The sequence below is a fragment of the Anabrus simplex genome, chromosome 2 (genome assembly GCF_040414725.1).
Source record: "Anabrus simplex isolate iqAnaSimp1 chromosome 2, ASM4041472v1, whole genome shotgun sequence".
In the NCBI taxonomy this organism is placed as follows: Eukaryota; Metazoa; Arthropoda; class Insecta; order Orthoptera; family Tettigoniidae; genus Anabrus; species Anabrus simplex.
Window position 1 is genome coordinate 705500457 of NC_090266.1, and position 24577 is coordinate 705525033.

Consider the following 24577-nt stretch of genomic DNA (forward strand, 5'->3'; position numbering starts at 1 on the left):
AAATTTTAACAAAACCCGCGTACCCTGAGAATGCATGTGAATAACTGAATGAAGGCTGTGCAGAATCGATTACTGATTTCTTGCATTTATGATGTGTTTATGGCTCAGATTATTCATGTTCTGCCACGAGAAAGTACTCTGCACCGTTGAATAGGAAAGTCATGTGGGAGGATATTTTGAAATAAATGACAAAACTGAAGTTTAGTTACAACTTGTTTAAACTTAAGGATGTTAAATAGGAAGTAAATTCATAATAAGCTCCCTGAATCAAGTCAAAATAATATATAGTCTCTGAAAATTGTTGTTTTGTAAATAATGAATTGTTACTGTAAAATGAAATGTAATAAATCAAATATTCTCTAAAGATAGGATATTTTGTGCGGTAAAGATTTGTTTATAGGACTTAGAACTGCATAAATTCACGCAGTAACGAATGTCGTCCAGTTCTTTAATGTTGAATTGAAGCGATTAAAGGAGGGATTATTAATGAACACTGTAAATAGTTAATGGAAATGAAGTTTGAAGTTAATAATATTGCTTGGTAATCTGTTAACGATACAGGGGAAAATAAAAAATTAGCTTTGTGAGGCGTTAAAATTGGACTTGCATAAATAGAAGTAAAATCATAGATTAGAGAATTAATGGGTTAATCACAAATTGTTTAAAGTGAGACAGGAATTTCTGATAATACAATTCATATTTAAATTAGCCTGGGATACTATATAGACTAACCATGTGGAAATTTATCCTACATCAAGAAACTCTCAGACGATATTCATAAAAGTTTAGAAAAGGATAGAAGTGTAGGATTCGTCTCCTTAAATTTATATGTTATCGTAAATAAGCCAGAGGATAGATATGATTGAATTTTGAACTCATAATTGTGATAAATGATGGCAGAAGCATGGAAGTTCTGATTTCCATTCCCAGTTGAATTGTTTGTTGACAGACTACTAATAGGAGTTGTTTTCTTTTTTTTTTTACTTCCAGTCTTGTTTAATTTCCATCACTGTCAACGGGTAGACCTAAATATTTATTTTCAAACTTTATGTCATCATTTAAAGGAAAGTGAGTGAGAAGAAAATCTAGATATTTCTGTATATTTTAAAACCTCAAGAAAACAGAAATTTTGGTTTGTAAAAATGTATTTTTATTTCATTTAATAAATATTGTCTTTAGTGTATTTTTGCATCATATTCTGACACCTTCCAAATCCTGCAACAATAATAATGAATGCCCTAATTTTTCGGTGCTGCTGACACGAACGATCCACCTCTGGATTCCTCTTGTTCATTCATGCTAAGAAAACAATATTGCTCTAATGACAACAGGGTTGCCATGTCAACCACCTCTGCTCTACAGCATCATGGGAAAACAGCGGCACATGTGTGCAACCAAGTATTTACGTTCAAGATAAAAATGGGAAGAAACAAAGTGCAAATTATTTTTACGAGCTCAAGGGGACAGGGTGTTCACAAGGGCTATATTTGGCTTGTACAGAATCCAAGGTAAACTACGGTACATACCAAACATCAGCACTCGAGTGCAAGGCACACTGGGGGAGAAAATGGACAAATAATAATGTTTATGTACCCAAGGGGTGAGGTATGCATTTAATTTATTAAATTTTCCCAGACAACGCCAGGTACTACTGTGCTGTTGTATAGCTTCATAAAAACAACAGCAAAAATTAAATGCAGTCATGAAAAAAACAGTGGTAAAATGAAAATGTCCTTAAGAAAGAACAGCTAAATAACAAAACGAAGCACAAATAAAGCACATGGCAAATTTTTGTATCAGTACAAGTCATGCCATGACGTATCTCTGCACACAACACCAAAATCTTCAGTAACAATTTCTGTACAGTATAAAAATAATAGAACATGGCACAAATACTATGCAATAGACAACCAAAGCCAAATATCTGGCATTAGGCAACCACTTTCTGGTACTTACGAATGTTACATCCTCGGCATTGCAGGTTGAAGTTCCCTCTCATTATGAATCTGACATCAACATGTGACTCCCTGCTTATTTTTATGAACATTTTCAGCCATAATGCAAATAAATCACTGTATTAATTTTAAAGGAAAGAAATCACACACATAGGCTAATCACATAACTCTCACTCAACACAATACAAGTAGGCCTCTGCACTAATATAAAAGCTAAAAACCACACGCAACAAATAAATACTGTACACAACTTTTGTACAAAAGAAATCACTGTATTAATGTTAAAAGAAAGAAATCACACGTAGGCTAATTATAACATAACACTCAACACAAGAGAAATACGCACTGATTTAAAGCTTAAGAATGCACATGCAACAAGTAAACACTGCAGATGACTTCACTAAAGAAGTGAGTTGGCAGCAGTTCACAGAGTGAGGAGCTACATGATGCTTGTACCACAGCAACACAGAACAAGGAAATTTAAGGTAGGCAATGAAGCGATGGCTATTCCCGCCATTGTGCCCCTTCCCTATGATTGTGGTTAATTACAAAAAAAGGAAGTTTTATGTAGTTATTTTAATAACTCGCAGGCAAAAAATGCCTCATCCTTTTTATCTGTCCTTCATAATACATTACATAGTAAGAGTATAATATCCCATAATCATAAGGAATTACGGGTGTCTCAGAGGGGGTGTGTTCACTACTTTTAGGTCCACAAGAGCAATACTGTTTTCTTAATGCGGAATAAACTATAGTGGGGTAATTTGGAGACAGTATGTATGTATGTATGTAACGTATGTATTCAGCCCAAAGACTGGTTTGATCCTCAACAGTTCCTCCATCGACTACCAAAGATTGCCTAGGCATAACTACGTCATCCATAACAATTATCAACAGTAAGTTTGACAACTCTTCCTTCTTCTAGTCAAATTTCGAATGTGTCTTGACACACTTGCAACAATTCCAGTACTTTGCTTTTACCATTGTCAATTTCTTTCCTACACCTATGCGAGTAGGACTCCCAAAACTTTTAAACCAGGGATACTGTTATAAGCCTTTTACATGTCAATAAAAGGTATCAACGATGTCCTTCTCATATTCTGTTACGAAGCTACATTATATAAAAGACTTGGTTTAGTAGGAGGACCACAGATGGGGAGAAAAGCTATCTTCGCCGGGCTGAGTGGCTCAGATGGTTGAAGCGCTAGCCTTCTGACCCCAACTTGGCAGGTTCGATCCTAGCATTTGTTTCTCATTTGGTAACGGCATTTTGTTTTGCACAATAAATGCATGGACAATCATGCCAGCCACACCTCTTTGGCAGCATACGAGTTTTGCAGGGAAAATGGCATTGTGGTGGTTTCTTTCCCTCCCCATACCAGTCATAGAATGCAACCAATTCATCTGACCTTCACTAGACCATTGAAAGCAGCGTACAACAGAGAATGTGGATTATTTTATTAAACCAATGGGTTTCATAAAATTTACAAGTAACAACTCCCATTATTGTTCCATATTGGAAGATGATGCTAGGCATAGAATCTCAAGGATAATTTAATAAAACCACCTATTCAATACTTTCCACGTTTAATGTGATTTGAATCTACATGAATTTACGTAGACTTATCAGGTCAGGTACATGTTTCACCCATTATTTGGACTTCTTCAGCCGGTAGACAACCTTTAGGTCAAGGTTTGGGACCTTTTTAACCATATATATAGTATAATATATGGGTATGAACCCATTAGCTTATATTTAGCTTACCTTTTTGTTGAAGTCTATAGGTATATGTAGGTGTATGAAGCACGAAAGTTTTTGATGCTTTAGGAAATAGTTTAAATCTATTAGATATAATGAAGGTAAATAATTACATGATTTACTCTATCACAGTAATCCTCTTTATCAGGCACTTCATTGTTAAGACTAACATGCCAGGATAATAATTTTAAAAAACGTGAACAAAACATAACTGTGGGTAACATAAATTAATGGTGTTTTAACACAGTTAAAACTTAATGTAGGATGCTATTTCCCATACTTAATTTTTGTATGTGTATTATTAATACGTATTAATTTGTGCATGTCAACTACTAACCAGGTACCTGATTTTTTGCCTTGAGGTGATAATTTGACTGATGATGCCCTCAATGAAGGGCAAAACATGTCTCAAGTGGAATCAATAATAAATTCCTAATTTATAAAATTTATATGTATTGAATAGGTGATAAAACAAACCTTTTAGCATCCTACATTCAGTATCTTCAATACGGATAACAATGATTTTTATCACTTGCAACAGTTAAAACTTGTCGGTCCTATTCTATCTAACTTAAAAATAACTGTATTACTAATATAAGCTGTTTGATGAAGAAACAGTCTGTCCTGTCTCTTGTAAAATTACATTTTTTTCACTTAAAATAATCTGGGTTTCTAGAGACAATGATTATTAAAACAAAAATAGTATTGTATCATGAAATGATTGTCAAAATTTCAGATCTGATTTGGCACACCAAGGCACCTTCTTTGTTAAATGTAAACAAAACTAGCACCATGGAAAGATGGGTCTGCCCATACATTAATGATATGTAATAATAGTAGTATAAATTAGAAAAGAAATCTTCATACAGTACATTTAAATTAAACATATAGGCAATATTCAGTTTACTAAAACATTTATTTTTACTGAATATTGTGTTTAAGTCACCAGTCCATAGACTGGTTTGATGCAGCTCTCCATGCCACCCTATCATGTGCTAACCTTTTCATTTCTACGTAACTATTGCATCCTACATCTGCTCTAATCTGCTTGTCATATTCATACCTTGGTCTACCCCTACCGTTCTTACCACCTACACTTCCTTCAAAAACTAACTGAACAAGCCCCGGGTGTCTTAAGATTTGTCGTATCATTCTATCTCTCCTTCTCGTCAAATTTAGCCAAATCGATCTCCTCTCACGAAGTCGATTCAGTATTTCTTCATTCGTGATTCGATCTATCCATCTCTCCTTCAGCATTCTTCTGTAACACCACATTTCAAAAGCTTCTATTCTCTTTCTTTCTGAGCTAGTTATCGTCCATGTTTCACATCCATACAATGCCACGCTCCACACGAAAGTCTTCAAAAACATCTAATTCCTATATCAATGTTTGAAGTGAGGAAATTTCTTTTCTTAAGAAAGCTCTTCCTTGCTTGTGCTAGTCTGCATTTTATGTCCTCCTTACTTCTGCCATCGTTAGTTATTTTACTACCCAAGTAACAATATTCATCTACTTCCTTTAACCGTGCTGTTCTGTTCGGGTCTATATGACCCGAAATGAATATGCACGTTCTTTTTCAGTATTTAAATACCAATATATGTTTATGAAACTTGGTGACTGTCTGAAAATGGAAGAGCAGCACGTGTTCAAAAATGTTTTAAAATAGTTTAAGAAGTTTGGGCATAAACTGTAATAGTTACATATGTAATGTTCGGGTCATTATGACCCGACACAAATATGATTACTGTAATTCGGATTTATTTCTAAAAGATGGAAATGGTGAACTTTATTTTTGTTGTATTGTATGGGAATAGTGATTTTTATCATTCCAACTTACAACAGTCAACTAAGCCTCCATGCGTTTACAACAATGAGCTTGTTTCTTGCGTTTCCAGGAAACAGGCAGTTCTCAACAATTTGAATGCTTTGTTTCTGCTCTGTTTGAATTGTCACACCATGGCGATTAGACCATTGACTGATGAGTAGGAAGAATTAGGAAATGCCTCAGCAGATGATAGGAAATGCCTCAGCAGATGAAGGATCACTTTCCGAGTTTGAAGATCATGTCAGTAATGCATCTGAAAGTGAGTGTTCCGATGACAGTTACGACAGTCCACAGCCTGTACAAAATAGTGTAGAGACTTTTCTTTCTAAAAATGGGAATATAGAATGGCAGTTGTATCCACCAGCACAATATGGTCGCCTACTAGCTTCGAACATCATCAAGAGTACGCCAGGAGTTACCAAGTATGCAATCAGCAGAATATCTGATGTAAAATGTTCTTTTGAAGCAGTATTTCATACAGCGCTTCAAAAGGAAATAATAGAGATGACAAATATTGAAGGGCAGCGAGTTTACGGTGAACAACGGACGGATATTGATGGTTCTGTTTTCCATGCATACTTAGGACTCTTATTCCTTGCGGATGTATATCGATCTCATGGGGAGTCTACAAAAAGTTTGTGGGATAAGGATACTGGGCAAAACATATTTCGAGCAACCATGTCCCTTGAAATGTTCTATAAGATATCGCGTGTCCTACGATTTGACAAGAAATCTACTAGAGAGGAAAGACGACATACTGACAAACTTGCCGCAAGTCGTAGTATTTGGGAATAGTGGGTAGAAGTCCTTCCTAAACTGTATAATCCAGGAGAAAATGTTACTGTTGACGAGCAGCTAGTAGTATTTAGAGGTCGCTGTCCATTCAAGCAGTATATCCCAAGTAAACCGTCAAAATATGGACCCTGTGTGATAGCAAATCTTCATACGTACTGAAAGCCCAAATTTATACATGAAAGGTGAGAGGAGCGACACCAGGAAGATATCAGGGAATGGGGGCAGTATCTGATCTCGCTTCTGAATTATGTGGTCAGAATATCACGTGTGACAACATTTTTACGTCGTGCAATTTGGGACAGCTGCTTCTGAAAAGGAAATTGACTATGTTGGGAACTATACGGAAAAATAAGCCGGAGCTTCCACATAAAATGGCCAACAAGGAGACACAGCTCTTCATTTTACTTCACAAATGTCACTACTGTGGTTAAGTATATTCCTAAGAGAAACAAGAATGTTGTACATATGAGCACTCTCCACCATGATGAGGAAGTCAGTGACAGGGCTGGTAAGAAGCCAAAAAATGATTTTGGACTATAATTCAACCAAAGGGGCTGTAGACATGCTTGATCAGCTATCAGGTACATATACATGCAAATGAAAAACCAATAGGTGACCAATGATAGTTTTCTACAATATTCTTGATGTTTCTGCTTATAACGCATACGTTTTGTGGATTTCGACTGATCCTAATTGGAATGCAAGCAAATTGACTAGAAGGAAAATATTGTTGGAGGAACTTGGAAAGTCACTGATAAGAGAACACATTGCATCAAGAATGCATTTCCCAAGAACAGAAGATTCTTTGAGACTGTTCAGAAGCATCCAAAACCCTAAAGATGTGGCTGGTGTGTCAGAATCGGTAACAACAAGAAAATCTACGAAACGTGCACGCTGTAAGTTCTGCCCATCAAGCAAAGACAATAAAACAAACATATTGTGTGTAAAATGTAGTAAACATATTTGCAAGAAACATGTCACCTACTTGTGTCCAAACTGCAAGCAGTAAGAAGAAAAGTAAGAAAAGAACTGTAGTGGCTTCTAAGACGATCGTATTGAAAACTCTGTTGTTTCAAATTTATGTGAACACTTGTGCCTAAACTGCAATCATTAAGAAGAGAAGTATGAAAAAAGTTGTAGTGCTTTCTAAGTTGTAATGTAATAAAAGAACTGTAGTGTGTTCTAAGATGAATATCTGTATTGAAAACTGTCTGTTGTTACAAATTTATGTGAATACTTACGTCTAAACTGCCAACAGTAAGAATAGAAGTATGGAAAAACTGCAGTGCTTTCTAAGTTGAATGCCTGTAATGGAAACTGACTGTTGTTTCCAATTTATGTGAATATTTAAATAAGAAATATCCCGTAATAAAGTTGTATTATTATTATTATTATCAACAAGGTACTGGAATAGAACAACAATGTCGATAGCTAACAACCGTACAAAAATTTATGTTTGTATAAGATTTCTATAGCATTTTGATATGTCGGGTCATATTGACCCGAACAGTATATCCGTCAAGTAAAAGTAAACAGAACAGCAGGATTAAGACTTCATTTCCTAATCTAATATTTCCTGCATCACCTGCCTTCGTTCGACTGCACTCCATTACTTTTGTTTTGGACTTATTTATTTTCATCTTTTACTCCACCCAAGACTTCATCCATACCATTTAGCAACTTCGAGATCTTCTGCAGTCTCAGATAAAATAACAATATCATTGGCAAATCTCAAGGTTTTGATTTCCTCTCCTTGGACAGTGATTCTCTTTCCAAATTTCTCCTTGATTTCCTTTACTGCCTGCTCTATGTAAACATTGAAAAGGAGGGGGACAAACTGCAGCCTTGCCTCACTCCTTTCTGAATTGCTGCTTCTTTTTCAAAGCCCTCGATTCTTATCACTGCAGACTGATTTTTATACAGATTGTACATAATTCTTCGTTCCCGGTATCTGATCCCCATCATCTTCAGAATCTTAAATAGCTTGGTCCAATCAACATTATCGAATGCCTTTCCTAGATCTACGAATGCCATGTACGTGGGCTTGTCCTTCTTGATTCAATCCTCTAAGATCAGGTGTAAAGTCAGGATTGCTTCACGTGTTCCTACATTTCTTCTGAAGCCAAACTGATCTTCTCCCAACTCAGCTTCAACTTGTTTTTCCATTCTTCTGTAAACAATACGTGTTAAAATTTTGCAGGCATGAGATCCTAAACTAATGATGCGGTAGTTTTCACACCTGTCAGCACCGGCTTTCTGGGGAATAGGTATAACAACATTCTGCCGAAAATTGAATGGGACTACTTCTGTCACATACATCTTACACACTAAATGGAATAACCTTGCCATGCTGGTTTCTCCTAAGGCAGTCATTAATTCAGAGGGAATGTCATCAATTCCAGGTGGCTTATTCCTATTTAGGTCACTCACAGCTCTGTCAAACTCTGACCTCAAAACTGGGTCTCCCATTTCATCAGCATCAACAGCCTCTTCATGTTCCAGAACCAAATTATCTACATCTTTACCTTGATACACCTGTTGGATATGCTCCTGCCATCTTTCTGCTTTGTCATCTTTCCCTAGAAGTGGCTTTCCATCTGAGCTCTTAATATTCATACACCTAGATTTCCTTTCTCCAAAGGTTTCCTTGATTTTCCTGTATGCAGCATCTACCTTTCCCAGGACCATACAACCCTCGACATCCTTGCACTTCTCCTTCAGCCATTCTTCCTTAGCTACCTTGCACTTTCTATCCACTTGATTCTTTAATCGCCTGTATTCTTTTCTGCCCTCTTCCTTTCTAGCATTCTTGTATTTTCGTCGTTCATCAATCAGGTCTAGTATCTCATGAGTTATCCACTGATTCTTAGTTGATCTTTTCTTCCTTCCTAACATTTCTTCAGCAGCCCTACTGACTTCATTTTTCATGACTCTCCACTCTTCCTCTATTGTGTTTCCTTCAGCCTTTTCATTTAACACTTGTGCAACATGTTCCTTGAAACAATGCCTCACACTCTTTTCTTTCAACTTGTCTAGATCCCATCTTTTTGCATTCTTTCCTTTTTTTTCAATTTCTTCAACTTCAGATGGCATTTCATGACCAACAAGTTGTGGTCAGAGTCCACGTCTGCTCCCGGGAAAGTTGCAATCCAACACCTGGTTTCTGAATCTCTGCCTAATCATAATGAAGTCTATTTGATACCTTCCAGTGTCTCGTCCACGTATGCAGCCATCGTTCATGGTGTTTGAACCAAGTATTGGAAAGGACTAAATTATGATCAGTGCAGAATTCAACCAGCCGACTTCCTCTTTCGTTCCTTTGTCCCAATCCAAATTCTCCTACTGTATTACCTTCTCCTCCTTGGCCTACCACTGCATTCCAGTCTCCCATCACAATTAGATTCTCGTCACCTTTTACATATTGTATGAAATCTTCTCTCTCTTCATATATTCTTTCGATTTCCTCATCATCCGCTGAACTAGTAGGCATATAGACCTGCACTATTGTGGTGGGCATTGGTTTGGTGCCTATCTTGACGACAACAATTCTTTCACTATGCTGGTCGTAGTAGCTTACCCGCTGCCCTATTTTCTTATTCATTACTAAACCCACTCCTGCATTTCCCCAGTCTGATTTCGTGTTGATAATTCGGTAGTTGCCTGACCAAAAATCCTGTTCTTCCTGCCAACGTACTTCACTTATACCAACTACATCTAACTTTAGCCTATCCATCTCCCTTTTCAGATTCTCTAACCTACCACAACGATTCAAACTTCTAACATTCCACGCTCCGACTCACAGAATGTCAGTATTCATCTTCCTGATGTTCGCCCCCTCTCGTGTAGTTCCCACCCGGAGATCCGAATGGGGGACTATTTTACCTCCGGAATATTTTACCCGGGAGGAAGCCATCATCAGTACATCATTCATACAGAGAGAGCTGCATGTCCTTGGGAGGCAGTTACGGCTGTAGTTTCCCGTTGCTTCCAGCTGTGTAGCGGTATCAACACAGCTAAGCCATGTTGAGTATTATTACAAGGCCGTATCAGTCAATCATCTAGACTGCCGCCCTTGCAACTACCGAAAGGCTGGTACCCCCCTTTCGATGAACCATTCCTTAGTCTGGTGTCTCAACAGATACCCATCCGATATGGTTGCACCTGCGGCTCGGCTATCTGCTTCATTGGGACACGCAAGCCTCCCGACCGCGGCAACGTCACATGGTTCGCAGGGGAGGTTTTTACTGAATATGATGCTATTAATGCATCAAATAGAGCCTGGTAAAGTAGCGTAAGCGACAAGTGGTATGTTAGGACTGGAAAAGGCCAAAAATTGAAATTAACAACACTATGTGTGCGTGAGTGTGCCATATAATCAGAAACAACACACAGACATATCGTAAGTGACAATGTGGATTAATCACAATCTCCTCGTGCTTATTATGCATACAATATAAAAATGAATACATCCAGAGAAATACAAACTCTTTCAGCTGTGTTCAGTAGGTGAAGACAAATACAGTAGGTAAATGAATATGGTATGCAAACAACTACCATACTTGTTGACCATTCTTGTTATATTCCGCTCATGTTAACCCACTACCCACTGGTCTCTAAGAAAGAAGTTCCCGTGACATTCACACAAATAGTAGATTCAAAGAACTATTCATAAAGAAAATGAAAAGATGAATAAATTATAAGTCTTAATAATATTGATTGATTACCTTTAAAGTAGCTATTACGACATCACGTGCCTGCAACTCTGCCTCCAAATAACTGAGCAATTTCAGTAAGTCAGACTTGCTCAATTCCATTTTAGGATTTCTCTGAAACAGTCAAGTCACAAAAGCTATTTTACATCAATATAGCAAGCCAAATATTACAGCAATCTTGGACAGGATAAAAGCAGAGAAATAAAAGTAGAAAAATTCAAAAACTCAAAGTTATTGTGTGTTTCTGCTTGTGTGTGCACAGTTTGACATAGTGGAGAGAACGATTTGCTCAGCACGAAACTTATTGACAAACAGCTTGTCAAGTACAATTTTGACTCAAGTCCTTTTGGTTTTGAAAGGTCCCTACTATCAAATATTTTAAGTGTACCATCTCAAGTCTACTAATTGTGTGTACACTTCAGTAATACAGCTGTGTTGCATTTGACACAACTCTCACCAATAAATGTTACAGCAAGGCAGACTTTTACCAAGTAAGCACACAAAGTGGCTATTTTTATTTTCAACACCAGTGTAACAGCTCATATTTTAATTTTTAATATTTCAATTGTACATGTAGAGGTTACTTATTCGGACTGTTCATTTTAGATCAATATCAATGGCAATGACACACGTGACAAAATTTGACTGGTGTACATTAAATTCACTATTATAGACAGAGATTGTTTGCCTGTTTTCATAAAATAATTTGTAATATGTACATAATATTTTGATGTGTTAATTTGATTGTATTTGCACTACATGTTGTCAATTTTAGTCCATGGCTGAAAAATGACACATAATGAGGTCATAAACCATCCCATTGTATATGTGATTTGACATAATATTAAATGATATTGAATAAGTGGACCTTCATTTTATTTTTTACTGAAGTTCTCATATTTAAACACCCTTAAAGGCCACTCAAATTAGCTGGGATCAAGCCTCATATCCTTGGAACAGAAAGCATTACAGTTAGGTGACATTTTGCTACGTTTTAATTAACAGTAGTAATAAGATGACGTGTGTTAGATACAATATAGAAGAGCACAATACATGCCTTCACAATTTTAGATGGAAGACATACCAACAGCCGAACCATACTGGATGAGTTAAACAGGTTGAATCCCCATATACAGTTCTCTACATTTTCTAGACTTAACAGTCACAAGAAATCAACACTTCCTTTCTTACTATACATACAGGAATCCTACAAACCAACAATACTATCAAACAATTTTCAGTCCACCCTAATTCCCATTTTAAAAAATGCTGCTTTTTATAGCTTGGTCCACATGGTATTCAAGATACCATTATCTCACCCCAACCTAGAAACAGAACTGGATACCATCAGGGCAATAGCTTATTCTAATGGGTATAACAGAAGGTTCATCGACCAACTAATATCTAAAATTCAAAATAAACCAAAATTTACTCTTATTAAAGAAAAGAAGCCTAAGGACAATTATTCAGTTTTCACCTACAACGATTCTGTATACCAAATAACAAACTTGTTTAAAAAATAAGGGTAAAAATAGTGTTCAGGACAACCAACAACAATCTCACTTCCACAATCCACGGACCGTGAAAAAATTTGATAAGTTTGGTAAATCAGGTATTTACAGATTGCAGTGCCAGTCTTGTTTAGTAAGCTATATCGGGCAGACAGGGAGAAGCTTTAACACTAGGTACATCGAACATACTAATGCAGTCAAACATAACAGGCATTCTGCCGTGGGAACACATATGCACGAATCAATCACAATTTTTCCGATATAGACAAGGACTTGCAAATTATTGAAATTATGGAAAAGGGACCTCTGCTCAATATCATGTTTTGTATATCGTTGGATCAACAAGTCAATTTTAATCACAATTTGAATGAATCCATCGAGAAAACAAACATATTTTACGAGGCCATACCCCCCTTAGTCTTAAGATGTATCTAGGCAGAACAGCATGACAACGCACCACTGCCCCCACTCTCTCGCATCCCCTCCACAGCACAGTCAATCCAAAACAAGTCGCTGCCCTCGCCCCCCCTTAAAGCCAGCAATATGCTCCACGCAGACACGGGCGAGCAGTGCAACTCCTACTTTTCTAGCAGCGGGTTAACGCGAGCACGGAATAAGGGGGTAAGTTCTGTCAAACCACTTTCCAATAATTAAGTCCGAATACACACATTAGTTCTCATTTTTCTATTTTTTTCTTCTTCCTCAGACATCCACCTTTTACGACACTGTGGCATACAACCAAGGCCATACAGTCATTCAACTGTTACTTCAACAACAACAACAACAACAACAACAACAACAACATCATTTTCAACAACAAAGCAGACATTATACAACAACACCTAAGCAAATCGTTTTAACTGCAAATTGTCTTAACATCGGCACTTTACAAGATCGTCAATTTTTATACATGCTTTTACCCTTCATCGACGATTCAACTACAAATATTTGAACATTTTTAAGATATGTTTTTATATCCACAGTAACAAATAAGAACTTCACATTATTCCTCAACTTCCAAGTTTTTACACATTACTGTATATTACAACTCTGTTCAACATTGTACAAACGTACCACAGTTATCTGTGACGTAGATCCTACGACGTTCTTTAAATTTTAATGTGTTTTTATGTCATATAACCCATGTCAACCATTTAAAGTGTGTTGAAAGGCAGATTTCATGTTGATTGTTGTTAAGACCCTTTTGATTTATTTACTGTGAACTGATGATGATTCCAATGGAATCAAAACAGATTTTCACTTAATAAATGGTACGTATTATATAATGTGTTGACTGGTGGAACATCCCTCAATTGATTCCTATTCTTATTCTTCTTTTGCTACTACTTTTCCCTACCCCTGCGGTGTTGCAGGTGCGAACTGTGTCACACATGTGTATTTGGCCCTGTTCTACAGCCGGATGCCCTTCCTGATGCCAACCCTATATGGAGGGATGTAATTACTAGTGGTGGTTAGTAGTGTGGTATGTTGTCTGAATATGATGAGGCGAGTGTTGGGACTGACACATACACCCAGTCCCCAAGCCATAAGAATTAATCAGAAGCGATTAGAATCCCCGGACCCAGCCAGGAACCAAACCCGGGACCTTCTGAACCGAAGGCCAGTACGCTGACCATTCAGCCAACAAGTCGGACCCTCAATTGATTCCTATTATACATCATAAAATCAAGAGATTGCAAATAAGCAAAGTCATCCAACATTTCTGTCAAAAATGATGAATTGGACAATTTACACATAGACCGGAAAGAAGGGGAAGAACATTAGCAAAGCCAGTTCGCAAAGAACTCAACTGAGAAATTCTCCAACATACTGTACAGAAGTTGTTACGTGCTGGCCCTGTGGTAGCAACTTTCGGTACTTCCAGGAAGGGGCTAGTGACTCAGATGAACTGGAATCTCCCAGCCGGCCTTTCCGTGTATTGTTCTCGGCGGCCTACTTACCTGCCAGTTCGTTGGATTTTCAACGGGAATGTTATGCCTGTAGTGCCCCCTCATGTGTGCTTCTACAATTGTAGGGGGTTAACCTCGGTTACCCTCTTCAATTGAAGATCCTCTGCGTGGTGAGGGGGACTAGTAGCTCCTTTCTTGCGATGCCGAATGGAGCCCTATTGGGTAACCATTTGGTATACAAGGAGGAGGAAGCTAAAGCACCACCCAACCCTAAGGTGTAACGCGACCCATGCCGATGGGGTGCATGGCACATGGGAGATGCATTTTGAATGGAGCCTTCGAGATACTTGGCGCCCTCTCGAAGTAACCTTACCCGGGTATGCAGGGCTCGGCCTGGGCAGACATTATATTTCCCTAGCTACTCCTGGGACCTACAAGAGTACCGTAGCCATCCAAAAACCGGAGAGCTCCTCTGGGGCCTCCGAGAGAAACAGCAGCTCGACAACAACTGATGGAGACTCTTCGGAGATACCCTCGGATAGTACGACCTCAACAGAGAGCTCACTCTAGAGGTGGGCAATCTTCTAGTCCAGAAGAAGAAGAAAAAGCGTTCCGGCGCAGAGAAGAGGAGGTACAAGAAGGCTTTAAAGGCCCGGGAGCAGGCCAAAGAGGGCCTAACTCCTGGAGCTGAGAGGCCTTCTACTGCCACGACAGCGACTACTGCGGGGGGGATCCAATGGGCACAAGAGGTGGGACCCTGAAAAGGGCTCTGCTTCTAGGGCACAGAGGACTCCACCCACCAAGACGCCAGTGGGAAAACGACTCCTGTTGGGGGCAATCCCAGAAGAAGATCGGCAAGCCTACAAAAGACCCAAGGTGGAGTAAGCCAGGATAGCTAAAGCTGGGATCAGGATGGCCATAGTGCCTGCAGGATATCCTGACCAGCAGCTAACTGAAAAACAGGTCGAGTCTGTGGAGGAGGCTATCACCAATCTGATAGATGAGCTTCCGGAGCAGGGGCCCATTAAGCCTCAGTTCCTGGACTGCTATCTGTCGAGAGGTGCGGCCATCATTATCACAGAGAATGACGAGACTGTAGCATGGCTTTCTAGTCTTGTTACAGATATGCAACCGTGGGAAGGAGCCAGGCTCACAATTGTGGGCATGGATAAACTCCTTTCCTATAAGAGAGTCATGGTCTGGATACCAGGACAACCAAAGGACAACAACGTCCTTTTGGGAAGAATGGCACGCCAGAACCATGGCCTAAATCCCAACAGCTGGAGAATCTAGGACCACAAGGAGGAGAAGAGAGGTGTCCGCCTTGTGGTCAGCATGGACTCCAGAGATGTGGAAAAAGTGGTGGGGAAGATCTTCTGCAGGGTGTATGTTGCTACCTTCACCCTGGTGAAGGGCAAACGCGACAAGCAGAGGACCAACCCCACCAAAGAGAACCCTGAGACTAGCAGGGGCGAAAAGCGGGAGCCTGGACAGGAGCCGGGGCCAGCCAAGCCTCAGGATTCATTGCGGGAGACGGAGCTGCATGTTCCAGAGACCGCATAAGGTAAAGTATTGCATGAAGGTAAGGAATGATTTCTTTCATACAAGCAAACATACAACATTGTATAGCAGCCTCTAGGGTACTTATAAGAAGTATCCAGAAAGGTAGGTTTTTGGTCGCCCTGATACAAGAACCCTGGCTTAGAGAGGGGCATATCATGGGACTAAAATGTGCAGGCTTCACTCTATTCAGTGGAGTAGCGGAGGAGAAGCCTAGAGCATGTATACTAGTTAAGGATCATAATGCTTGGGCTATACCGGGCTTCATTACCAGAGACCTTGTAGCAGTCTTAGCGAGATATGAAGAGGGCGGACAGCCAAGAGACCTGGTTGTCTGTTCTGCATATTTCCCAGGAGACTCTGAATCTCCACCCCCGCCGGAGGAGTTCAAGAGACTGGTGATAGGAAACTGTAGGAAACAAGGACTTAACCTCATAGTAGGATGTGACTCCAATGCTCATCACAGCATTTAGGGAAGTAAATATACAAACCGAAGGGGAGAGAATTACATAGAATTTCTATGTACAACTGATCTTGAGATCATGAACATAGGTGATACCCCTACCTTCATCAATAATAGGAGTGAGGGGATCATAGATCTTACCCTGGGTTCCATGGAAATCATACAGGAATTTAAAGACTGCAAAGTTTCTTTGGAGCCTTCCTTGTCAGGTCATAGACACATTGTGTTTCATATAGAGGGCTCCTTCGGGATCCCATCTTACAGAAATCCTAGACGAAACAATTGGACGTCTTTTAGGGAGGACGTGAGGAGGGGACTGGAAGGAGGACCCTCAAATATAATCAAGAACAAGGAAGAGCTGGAGCTCAGTGTGAGCTTTCTCACAGACACTAGTTACCTCCTATGAATTAAACTGCCCAGTTGTTAAGGCAAGAAGAGTAACAGGAAGCTTCAAGTGGAACAGTTATCTTGAACACCGGAGGAGAAACACACGAAGCCTCTGGAATAAATACAGGGAACGTCAAGATCAAGAAAGTCTAGATTCTTACAAAGAAACACAAAGAAAGTACAAGTCAGAAGTCAAAAAGGCTTCTAAGAAATCTCAGAGACACTTTTGTGACTCCAAGAGTCAATATGAAGCGGCAAGGCTTCATAAAATTCTAACCTTGGGTGGAAGGGCAGGACTGGGCTCATTGGAGTCACCTTCGGGTGGATATACATCCACAGAGGGGGAGACCCTGAGCTTATTGCTTGATGTCCACTTTCCAGGTTCAGTAGTCACGAATAGTGAAGTAGAATCAAGCGGATACTTCAGACCCGACAAAGTGGTTGGAAGGAAGTCGCAGAGATTGTTACCCCAAGAAGGGTGAAGTGGGCATTAGAAACTTTTGCTCCTTATAAAAGCCCAGGAATGGATGGGATCTTCCCAGCACTTCTTCAGGAAGCGGGCGCGGTCCTTATACTATGCCTGGTCAGAATTTTTAGAGCCTGTCGCACTATGGGGTACGTGTACTCCTTGTGGCGTCAGGTGAAGGTAGTGTATATACCGAATCCTCATCAACAGTCGGCTGAGACGGCACTACACCAGCTTGTTTCCAGGCTGGAGAGCGCCTTGGATCAGCAAAACTTGCTATGGTGGTATTCCTAGATATAGAAGGGGCCTTTAACTACACATCTTTGGCCTCCATAGAACTTAGTCTAGAGAGAAGAGGAGTGAGCAGGATGCTCATAAAATGGATTATGGCCTCACTGCAGGGCCGTCAAGTTCTGTTTACTCTCAACGCAGTAATGTTGAGAGCTAATATAGATAGGGGGTGTCCACAGGGAGGAGTATTATCACCAACATTATGGTGTCTGGTAGTGGGAGGAATTTATGCCCAAGGCTATGCAGATGACATTAGCCTGATGGCGGTGGGAAATTTACCCAGTACGGTTTCAGAGCTCGTTCAGAGCTCCCTACGTAGGGTGGAAAGATGGTGCCATGACACGGACTTGTCGGTCAATTCCAACAAGATGGAGCTCGTGGTATTTACCAGCAGGAGGAGGCTAGACGGACTGTCAGAGCCTTTCCTATTTGGGAAAAAATTAGTTAAGACAACCTCAGTTAAATACCTAGAGGTAATCCTTGAGGCAAGACTGAGTTGGAAGAAACACATAGACCATAAGGTGGATAAGGCTCGGAAGATTATGTGGGCCTGTCACAGGGCCGTCGGAAAGACTTGGGGCCTAGGACCTAGGATGGTCCACTGGCTCTATATTTCTATTGTACGGCCCACGTCCACCTTCACATCTTTAGTCTGGTGGCCAGGTTCAGAGAGTAAAACTGCGACCACCAAGTTAAACAGTGTCCAAAGACTTGCGTGTCTAGGAATAACACGGGCACTGGATAGTACACCATTATGTGCAATGGAGGCCATCCTATGTCTTCCCCCCCCCCCCCCCCTTACATTTATATGTTAAGGTAATAGCGGGAATGAGTGTTTACCATCTCTGATCACTCGGAGGACGGTCCTTCAAGAATCCGAATAGAGATCATGCTTCTATTCTGACAAGGCTTCACCAGACCTGCCCTACGACAATGATGATCGGGGACCTGATGAAGCCTAGTTTTAATCTGAATTATAAGTTCACAGTGGTGATACCCACAAGGGAGAAGTGGGCCGCGGATGCTGGGGCCCGTCTTAGGTCTGGGGAATGTACATAATACACAGATGGCTCGCTGACAGACGGGCACAGGCACCGGGGTCTGGAGGCCTAAGACAAGGCTCTCCCTTCCCATGGGTAATTATGCTACTGTTTTCCAGGCCAAAGTATATGCAATACTGGCCTGTGCTGTATATATATGGAACATGCCTGGACATAGAAGATGCATCACCATTTGCAGTGATAGCCAGGCAGCGTTAAAAGCACTATGTGCAGTTAGAACATCATCAAAAATGGTATGGGAGTGCCAAAGGCTGTTAGATCAACTGTGTGAACTTAGCCCAGTTACCCTATTATGGGTCCCTGGGCACACAGGAATCAGTGGAAATGAAGAAGCTGACAAACTAGCGAAACAAGGCTCAAAAGGTCCTTTCATAGGACCAGAGCCCTTCCTAGGAGTGTCACTCCGAAATGTGAGACTGGTAATATCCCAGTGGACGAACCAGTCTCACTTAGACATTTGGAAGTTAACCACAGTAAGGCAGGCATGTGAACTTATCAAAGGGCCTAGCCAAAGTTATAAAAAGGTCCTGATAAATTTGAATAGGACCAGAACGTGAATGGTAGTTGGACTGTTGACAGGCCACAATAACTTACAGACACACCTACGCATCATGAAAATCAGTCAGGATCCGATGTGTAGAAGATGCGGTAGGGAGGAAGAGTCCTCCACGCATGTGTTGTGTTAGTGCGAGGCTCTTGCAAGCACTAGACATCGATATCTCGGCTCACATTTTGTGAGCCTGGAAGACATCAGGAATGCCAACATCCGGACACTGGTATCCTTTATAGGAGCACTAGGGCTGGACTAGGCAAACCCGTTTAAGGGACACAAAGGGTCTTCACAGACCCACGTACGGAGCCCTGCGAAGGCAGGGCTCACCCATTCCTTATTTATCTATCTATCTATCTATCTATCTATCTATGCCTGTAGTGACATGGTGAAATTTCTGGATCAAATCACGCGAGATATAAAAAGGAAGCCCAGTCGCGGATAGTCAGAGTTGGACTTCGTGTGGGAGTCAGTGTTAGAGTGAGTGACAGTTGGGCTCCGAGGTGGAGCCAGTGTGATACTCAGTGAGTTGGGGTTCGGTGGCTGGACTGAGCACGAAAGAGGCGTTGGCTTTCGCTAGTGTCCCACTGATGTTTGAACCAGGAGTTGTTGTTGTTGTTGTAGTAGTTTTGGAGAGGCCAGTGAGAGTGTAACCGGAGGCGACAGAACGGAAGACTGTACTACGTGATTCTGTGGACTGAGCATCGCCATGAGCCAGCGAGTAAACGCGCTATCATGAGTGCGAGGATAAATGGACCTGTGTTAATGTTCGCTGTCGTAAGTATCGTCCTGCAGTTGAATACTGTTGAGCTGTTTAGTTGTTCACTGCATGGGACTGTGTGAAGTGTGGAGTCAAACCAACAAACAGTCGCTGGTGTTGTATAGCTAGTGTTCAAATCCAGATGTCTACGCAGAGTGGCTGTAAGAGGTGACTGGACTTGGAGGAAAGTGAAAGAAAGGATTAGTGTCCCAGGTAAAGGAATGGGCTGGACCCTTGCTGCGCCACAGAGATTTGTAAAATGCTGGTAATTAGTAGTGTGGCCATTCATAATTTAAATTGTGTGTGTGCATTTATTAGGCCATCCTGAAATAAATTAGAGTAATGAAACAGATGGAGTTATATTCTTAACAAAGTATTATTGCCTCAAAACAAATTGGCCCTTGGGCAAGTGTCATAAGAATCTGAAGAGAGAGTCTTCTCAGTTACCTTACCACGCTGTCTTGTGTCAACTGCTAAACTCCTTGTTGGATATCACCCGTCAGTCGTCAGAAGTGCACTCAGTATCCGCAACAACTCACTCACAAATTTATTCAAAAGGTAACCACTATGCATCATTATTTTGCATGTTAACTAGTAGGGATACATTGAATATAATTAGCAACACTAATAAACGTATAATAAAGGAACAATACTGTAAATATCTAATGATATAGTTCAGTGTTACTGTATTAATCATTATTAATTAATTAGCCAATCAAACAGTAAAATATTTATATCTTCACTTAAAAGGCAATCAATCACTGTGCAGATACTAACCATCATCCAAGGGTTCAATTCCAGACATTTTGCTATCAATTTAATCTGGTTCTTTCTTTTTTTGCTAGTGGCTTTACGTCGCACCGACACAGATAGGTCTTATGGCGACAATGGGATACGAAAGGCCTAGGAGTTGGAAGGAAGCGGCCGTGGCCTTAATTAAGGTACAGCCCCAGCATTTGACTGGTGTGAAAATGGAAAACCACAGAAAACCATCTTCAGGGCTGCCGATAGTGGGATTCGAACTCACTATCTCCCGGATGCAAGTTCTCGGCCGCACGTCCAACTCGCCCAGTGGTTCACATTCACTGCTGCTGCCATCGTTGTCATTAGTTATTATGACAGGTTCTATTTTCTTCTCCACTAGACCCCTCCCGTTCATAGTACTCATTTTCATACTTTTCCACATGATCAAAAACGCTAATCTGGTCACCTTCCCCTAGTTATGAAAATCTGTCTGTAATTTTAAATGTGACATCATTAGCACCAACCCACTGTTTCACGACAGACCAGATGGGTTCTATGGGATTTATATCTGCATGTTATGGAGTCAGTCTCAATACCATGTGTCCCCCAGCAGCCTTGATTTCATCAATTACATATTTACCGAGCGAGTGGCTACGCTGTTTGGGTCACCTAGTTGTCAGGCTGCATTCTGGAGATAATGGATTTGAACCCCACTGCTGGCAGTCCTGAAGATGGTTTCTCGTGGTTTTCAATTATTATTACAGCAGGCAAAAGCTGGGGCTGTACCTTAAGCAAGGCCAAAGTCGATTCCTTCCCATTCCTTGACATTTCCTGTCCCATCATTGTCGTAAGACCTATCAGTGTTGGTGCAAAGTAAAACAAAATGTAATTTTTAAAAATAATAAAAAAAAACAAGATTTGTGTTGCGGCTTATTAAGTTTAACAAGTTCATATAGTCGAGCTTTCAACATGGAAGCACAAAATGGAATGTTTATAACCCACAGAAAGTTTTTCATAATCAACTTATTAGAATTTGATGTCGGGGCCTTGTCTTCCTTAGTGTTGTGGTATGAGGTGTTCTCAATAATAAGCACTAAATTGGATTCCAAATCAAGGATCAACTCGTCTTTCAACCAACGAATATAATATTAATTATACATATATTTGTGGTAGTCTTAACTTTTCTTGTGCGGCTGGTAAATAAGCACTGCATTGGAACAAAATCTCTCCTACTACCAGCATGGAGAATAATCAGTCTTTCTCCTCGTGAGACAGTGGGGTTAACATTCCTGAAGTACTATCGTACTCTCTAAGCTTTAGGCGTAGAATGGCTAATATATATATAGATATCGTCTTCATATGTAACGGGATACCCCTCATCCTTGTACTTCTTTATGGCAGGGAGGGATTCAGTTTGGTGGAAATGTAGTAAGCAGTCTGGCCTATGCTGACGACTTGGTCTTCATGGCAGATTGTGCCGAAAGCCTACAGTCTAATATCGTGGAACTTGAAAATAAGTGCAATGAGTATGGTATGAAAATTAGCCTCTTGAAGACTAAATTGATGCCAGTAGGTAAGAAATTCAACAGAATTGAATGTCAGATTGGTGATACAAAGCTAGAACAGGTCGATAATTTCAAGTATTTAGGATGTGTTTTCTCCCAGGATGGTAATATAGTAAGTGAGATTGAATCAAGGTGTCGTAAAGCTAATGCAGTGAGCTCGCAGCTGCGATCAACAGTATTCTGTAAGAAGGAAGTCAGCTCCCAGACGAAACTATCTTTACATCGGTCCGTTTTCAGACCAACTTTGCTTTACGGGAGCGAAAGCTGGGTGGACTCAGGATATCTTATTCATAAGTTAGAAGTAACAGACATGAAAGTAGCAAGAATGTTTGCTGGTACAAACATGTGGGAACAATGGCAGGAGGGTACTCGGAATGAGGAGATAAAGGCTAATTTAGGAATGAACTCGATGGATGAAGCTGTACGCATAAACCGGCTTCGGTGGTGGGGTCATGTGAGGCAAATGGAGGAGGATAGGTTACCTAGGAGAATAATGGACTCTGCTATGGAGGGTAAGAGAAGTTGAGGTAGACCAAGACGACGATGGTTAGACTCGGTTTCTAATGATTTAAAGATAAGAGGTACAGAACTAAATGAGGCCACAACGCTAGTTGCAAATCGAGGATTGTGGCGACGTTTAGTAAATTCACAGAGGCTTGCAGACTGAATGCTGAAAGGCATAACAGTCTATAATGATAATGTATGTATGTTTGAGAAGCCTTTCTCTTGAACAGACAAGATTTTCTTCTGAACACGTAGAGCAAATTTCTCTGCGAAACTTCAAGAATTTCACCTTATTTTCTTGACACGGCATAAGCCCAGAAGCCTATATCATGTCTATAAGTACGGGCCGTGAAAGCATCAATAGCAACATCATTATTATTATTATTATTATTAAGAAAAGTGTGCTTTCTCTAGGGTGGTCACCAACGTCTGAGGGACTGGATGTGGCACTTCAAGAAGAAAAGGTGAAGCAGCAGAAGCACCTCCAGCTCTTCCGCAAGCTTCTGTGAACCTCTGGCTTCTCCTACCTTCATTTGCTATGATGAAGTCATTACCTCAGTGACGTTAATTTCTTCAATGTGCCCTTACACGGTATAACTGGCCCAAATGAATTTGGCACTTGAAAGAGAAAGCAAAGCATGCTGACAGACCTATCTCATGTTGATTGACAGCTAGTATTTTCTGTCTGTATGTATGTACATGCATCACTAGAAAACGGCTAAAGAGAATTTAATGAAAATCAGTATGCAAAGTCGGGGAATAAGTCGCTATAATCTAGACCATAAATAATTTTATTCTCGCTGATAGAAATGGTAGCTTAGGGGAAGGCCTAAAATTTAATTTTCATATTTATGTGATTAGCGGGCTTATCTTAATGAAAACTGGTATGCAAAGTCGGGAAATGAGTCGCTATAATCTAGGCTATAAATAATTTTATTCATGCTGACTGAAATGGTAGTTCAAGGAAAGGCCTAAAATTTGTAATTCTTAAATATTTCTGTTATTAGTGGTCCTGTCGATAAACACTACATAACTGAAGTTATATAGTATTAAATTTCCAATCACTTACGTCTTATGCATTTTTATTGTACCGGCTATGATAACAGAGATATTCATGAATTTGGATTTTTCAGCACCGAGTCACGAGAAAATTGATGAACAGAATTTAATAAAAATCGGTATGTAAAATTGGGGAACAAGGAACTACAATCTACGCTATAAATAATTTTATCACAGAGTCGAAAGAAAACTAAATGTGAAGGCCTACAATATGGAAAGCTCATAAAATTGATCAACAATAACATGACATTGACCACTGTTTGTTGTGATATGCGTTGTGTCTTCTGTTGCCACTCATTTTCGATAGATGGGATTACTGTTGCGTACCCAGTATTTTTTAAAATTTGCTTTACGTCGCACCGACACAGATAGGCCTTATGACGACGATGTGATAGGAATGGGTTGGGAGTGGGAAGGAAGCAGCCGTGGACTTGATAAATTTTTAGCCCCTGCATTTGCCTGGTGTGAAAATTGGAAACCATGGAAATCCATCTTCAGGACTGCCGACAGTGGAGTTCAAATCCACTATTTCCCGGATGCAAGCTCACAGCTGCGCGCCCCTAAGAGCACGGCCAACTTGCCCAGTCGTACAGAGTAAACAGCCTGCCTGAATATTGGTGGGAAGTAGCTGGGGAGTTGAGATAACTTTCTTCTTTAGCATGCCATTCCTGTGATTCATAAATTTTCTGATACTGCTGG

At 40.3% G+C, this 24577-nt stretch overlaps 1 protein-coding gene across 2 annotated transcripts in view; it reads right to left on the minus strand.

Annotated features, from left to right (window-relative positions):
• The window catches only part of LOC136864387 (CTTNBP2 N-terminal-like protein), a 441040-nt gene that overhangs the window by 384467 nt on the left and 31996 nt on the right, over nt 1–24577 (minus strand). For both annotated transcript variants that reach the window (XM_067141318.2, XM_067141317.2), the window contains exon 2: nt 11060–11161. In XM_067141318.2, coding sequence (XP_066997419.2) covers nt 11060–11161 — 102 coding nt within the window. The remainder of the gene's footprint in view (nt 1–11059; nt 11162–24577) is intronic.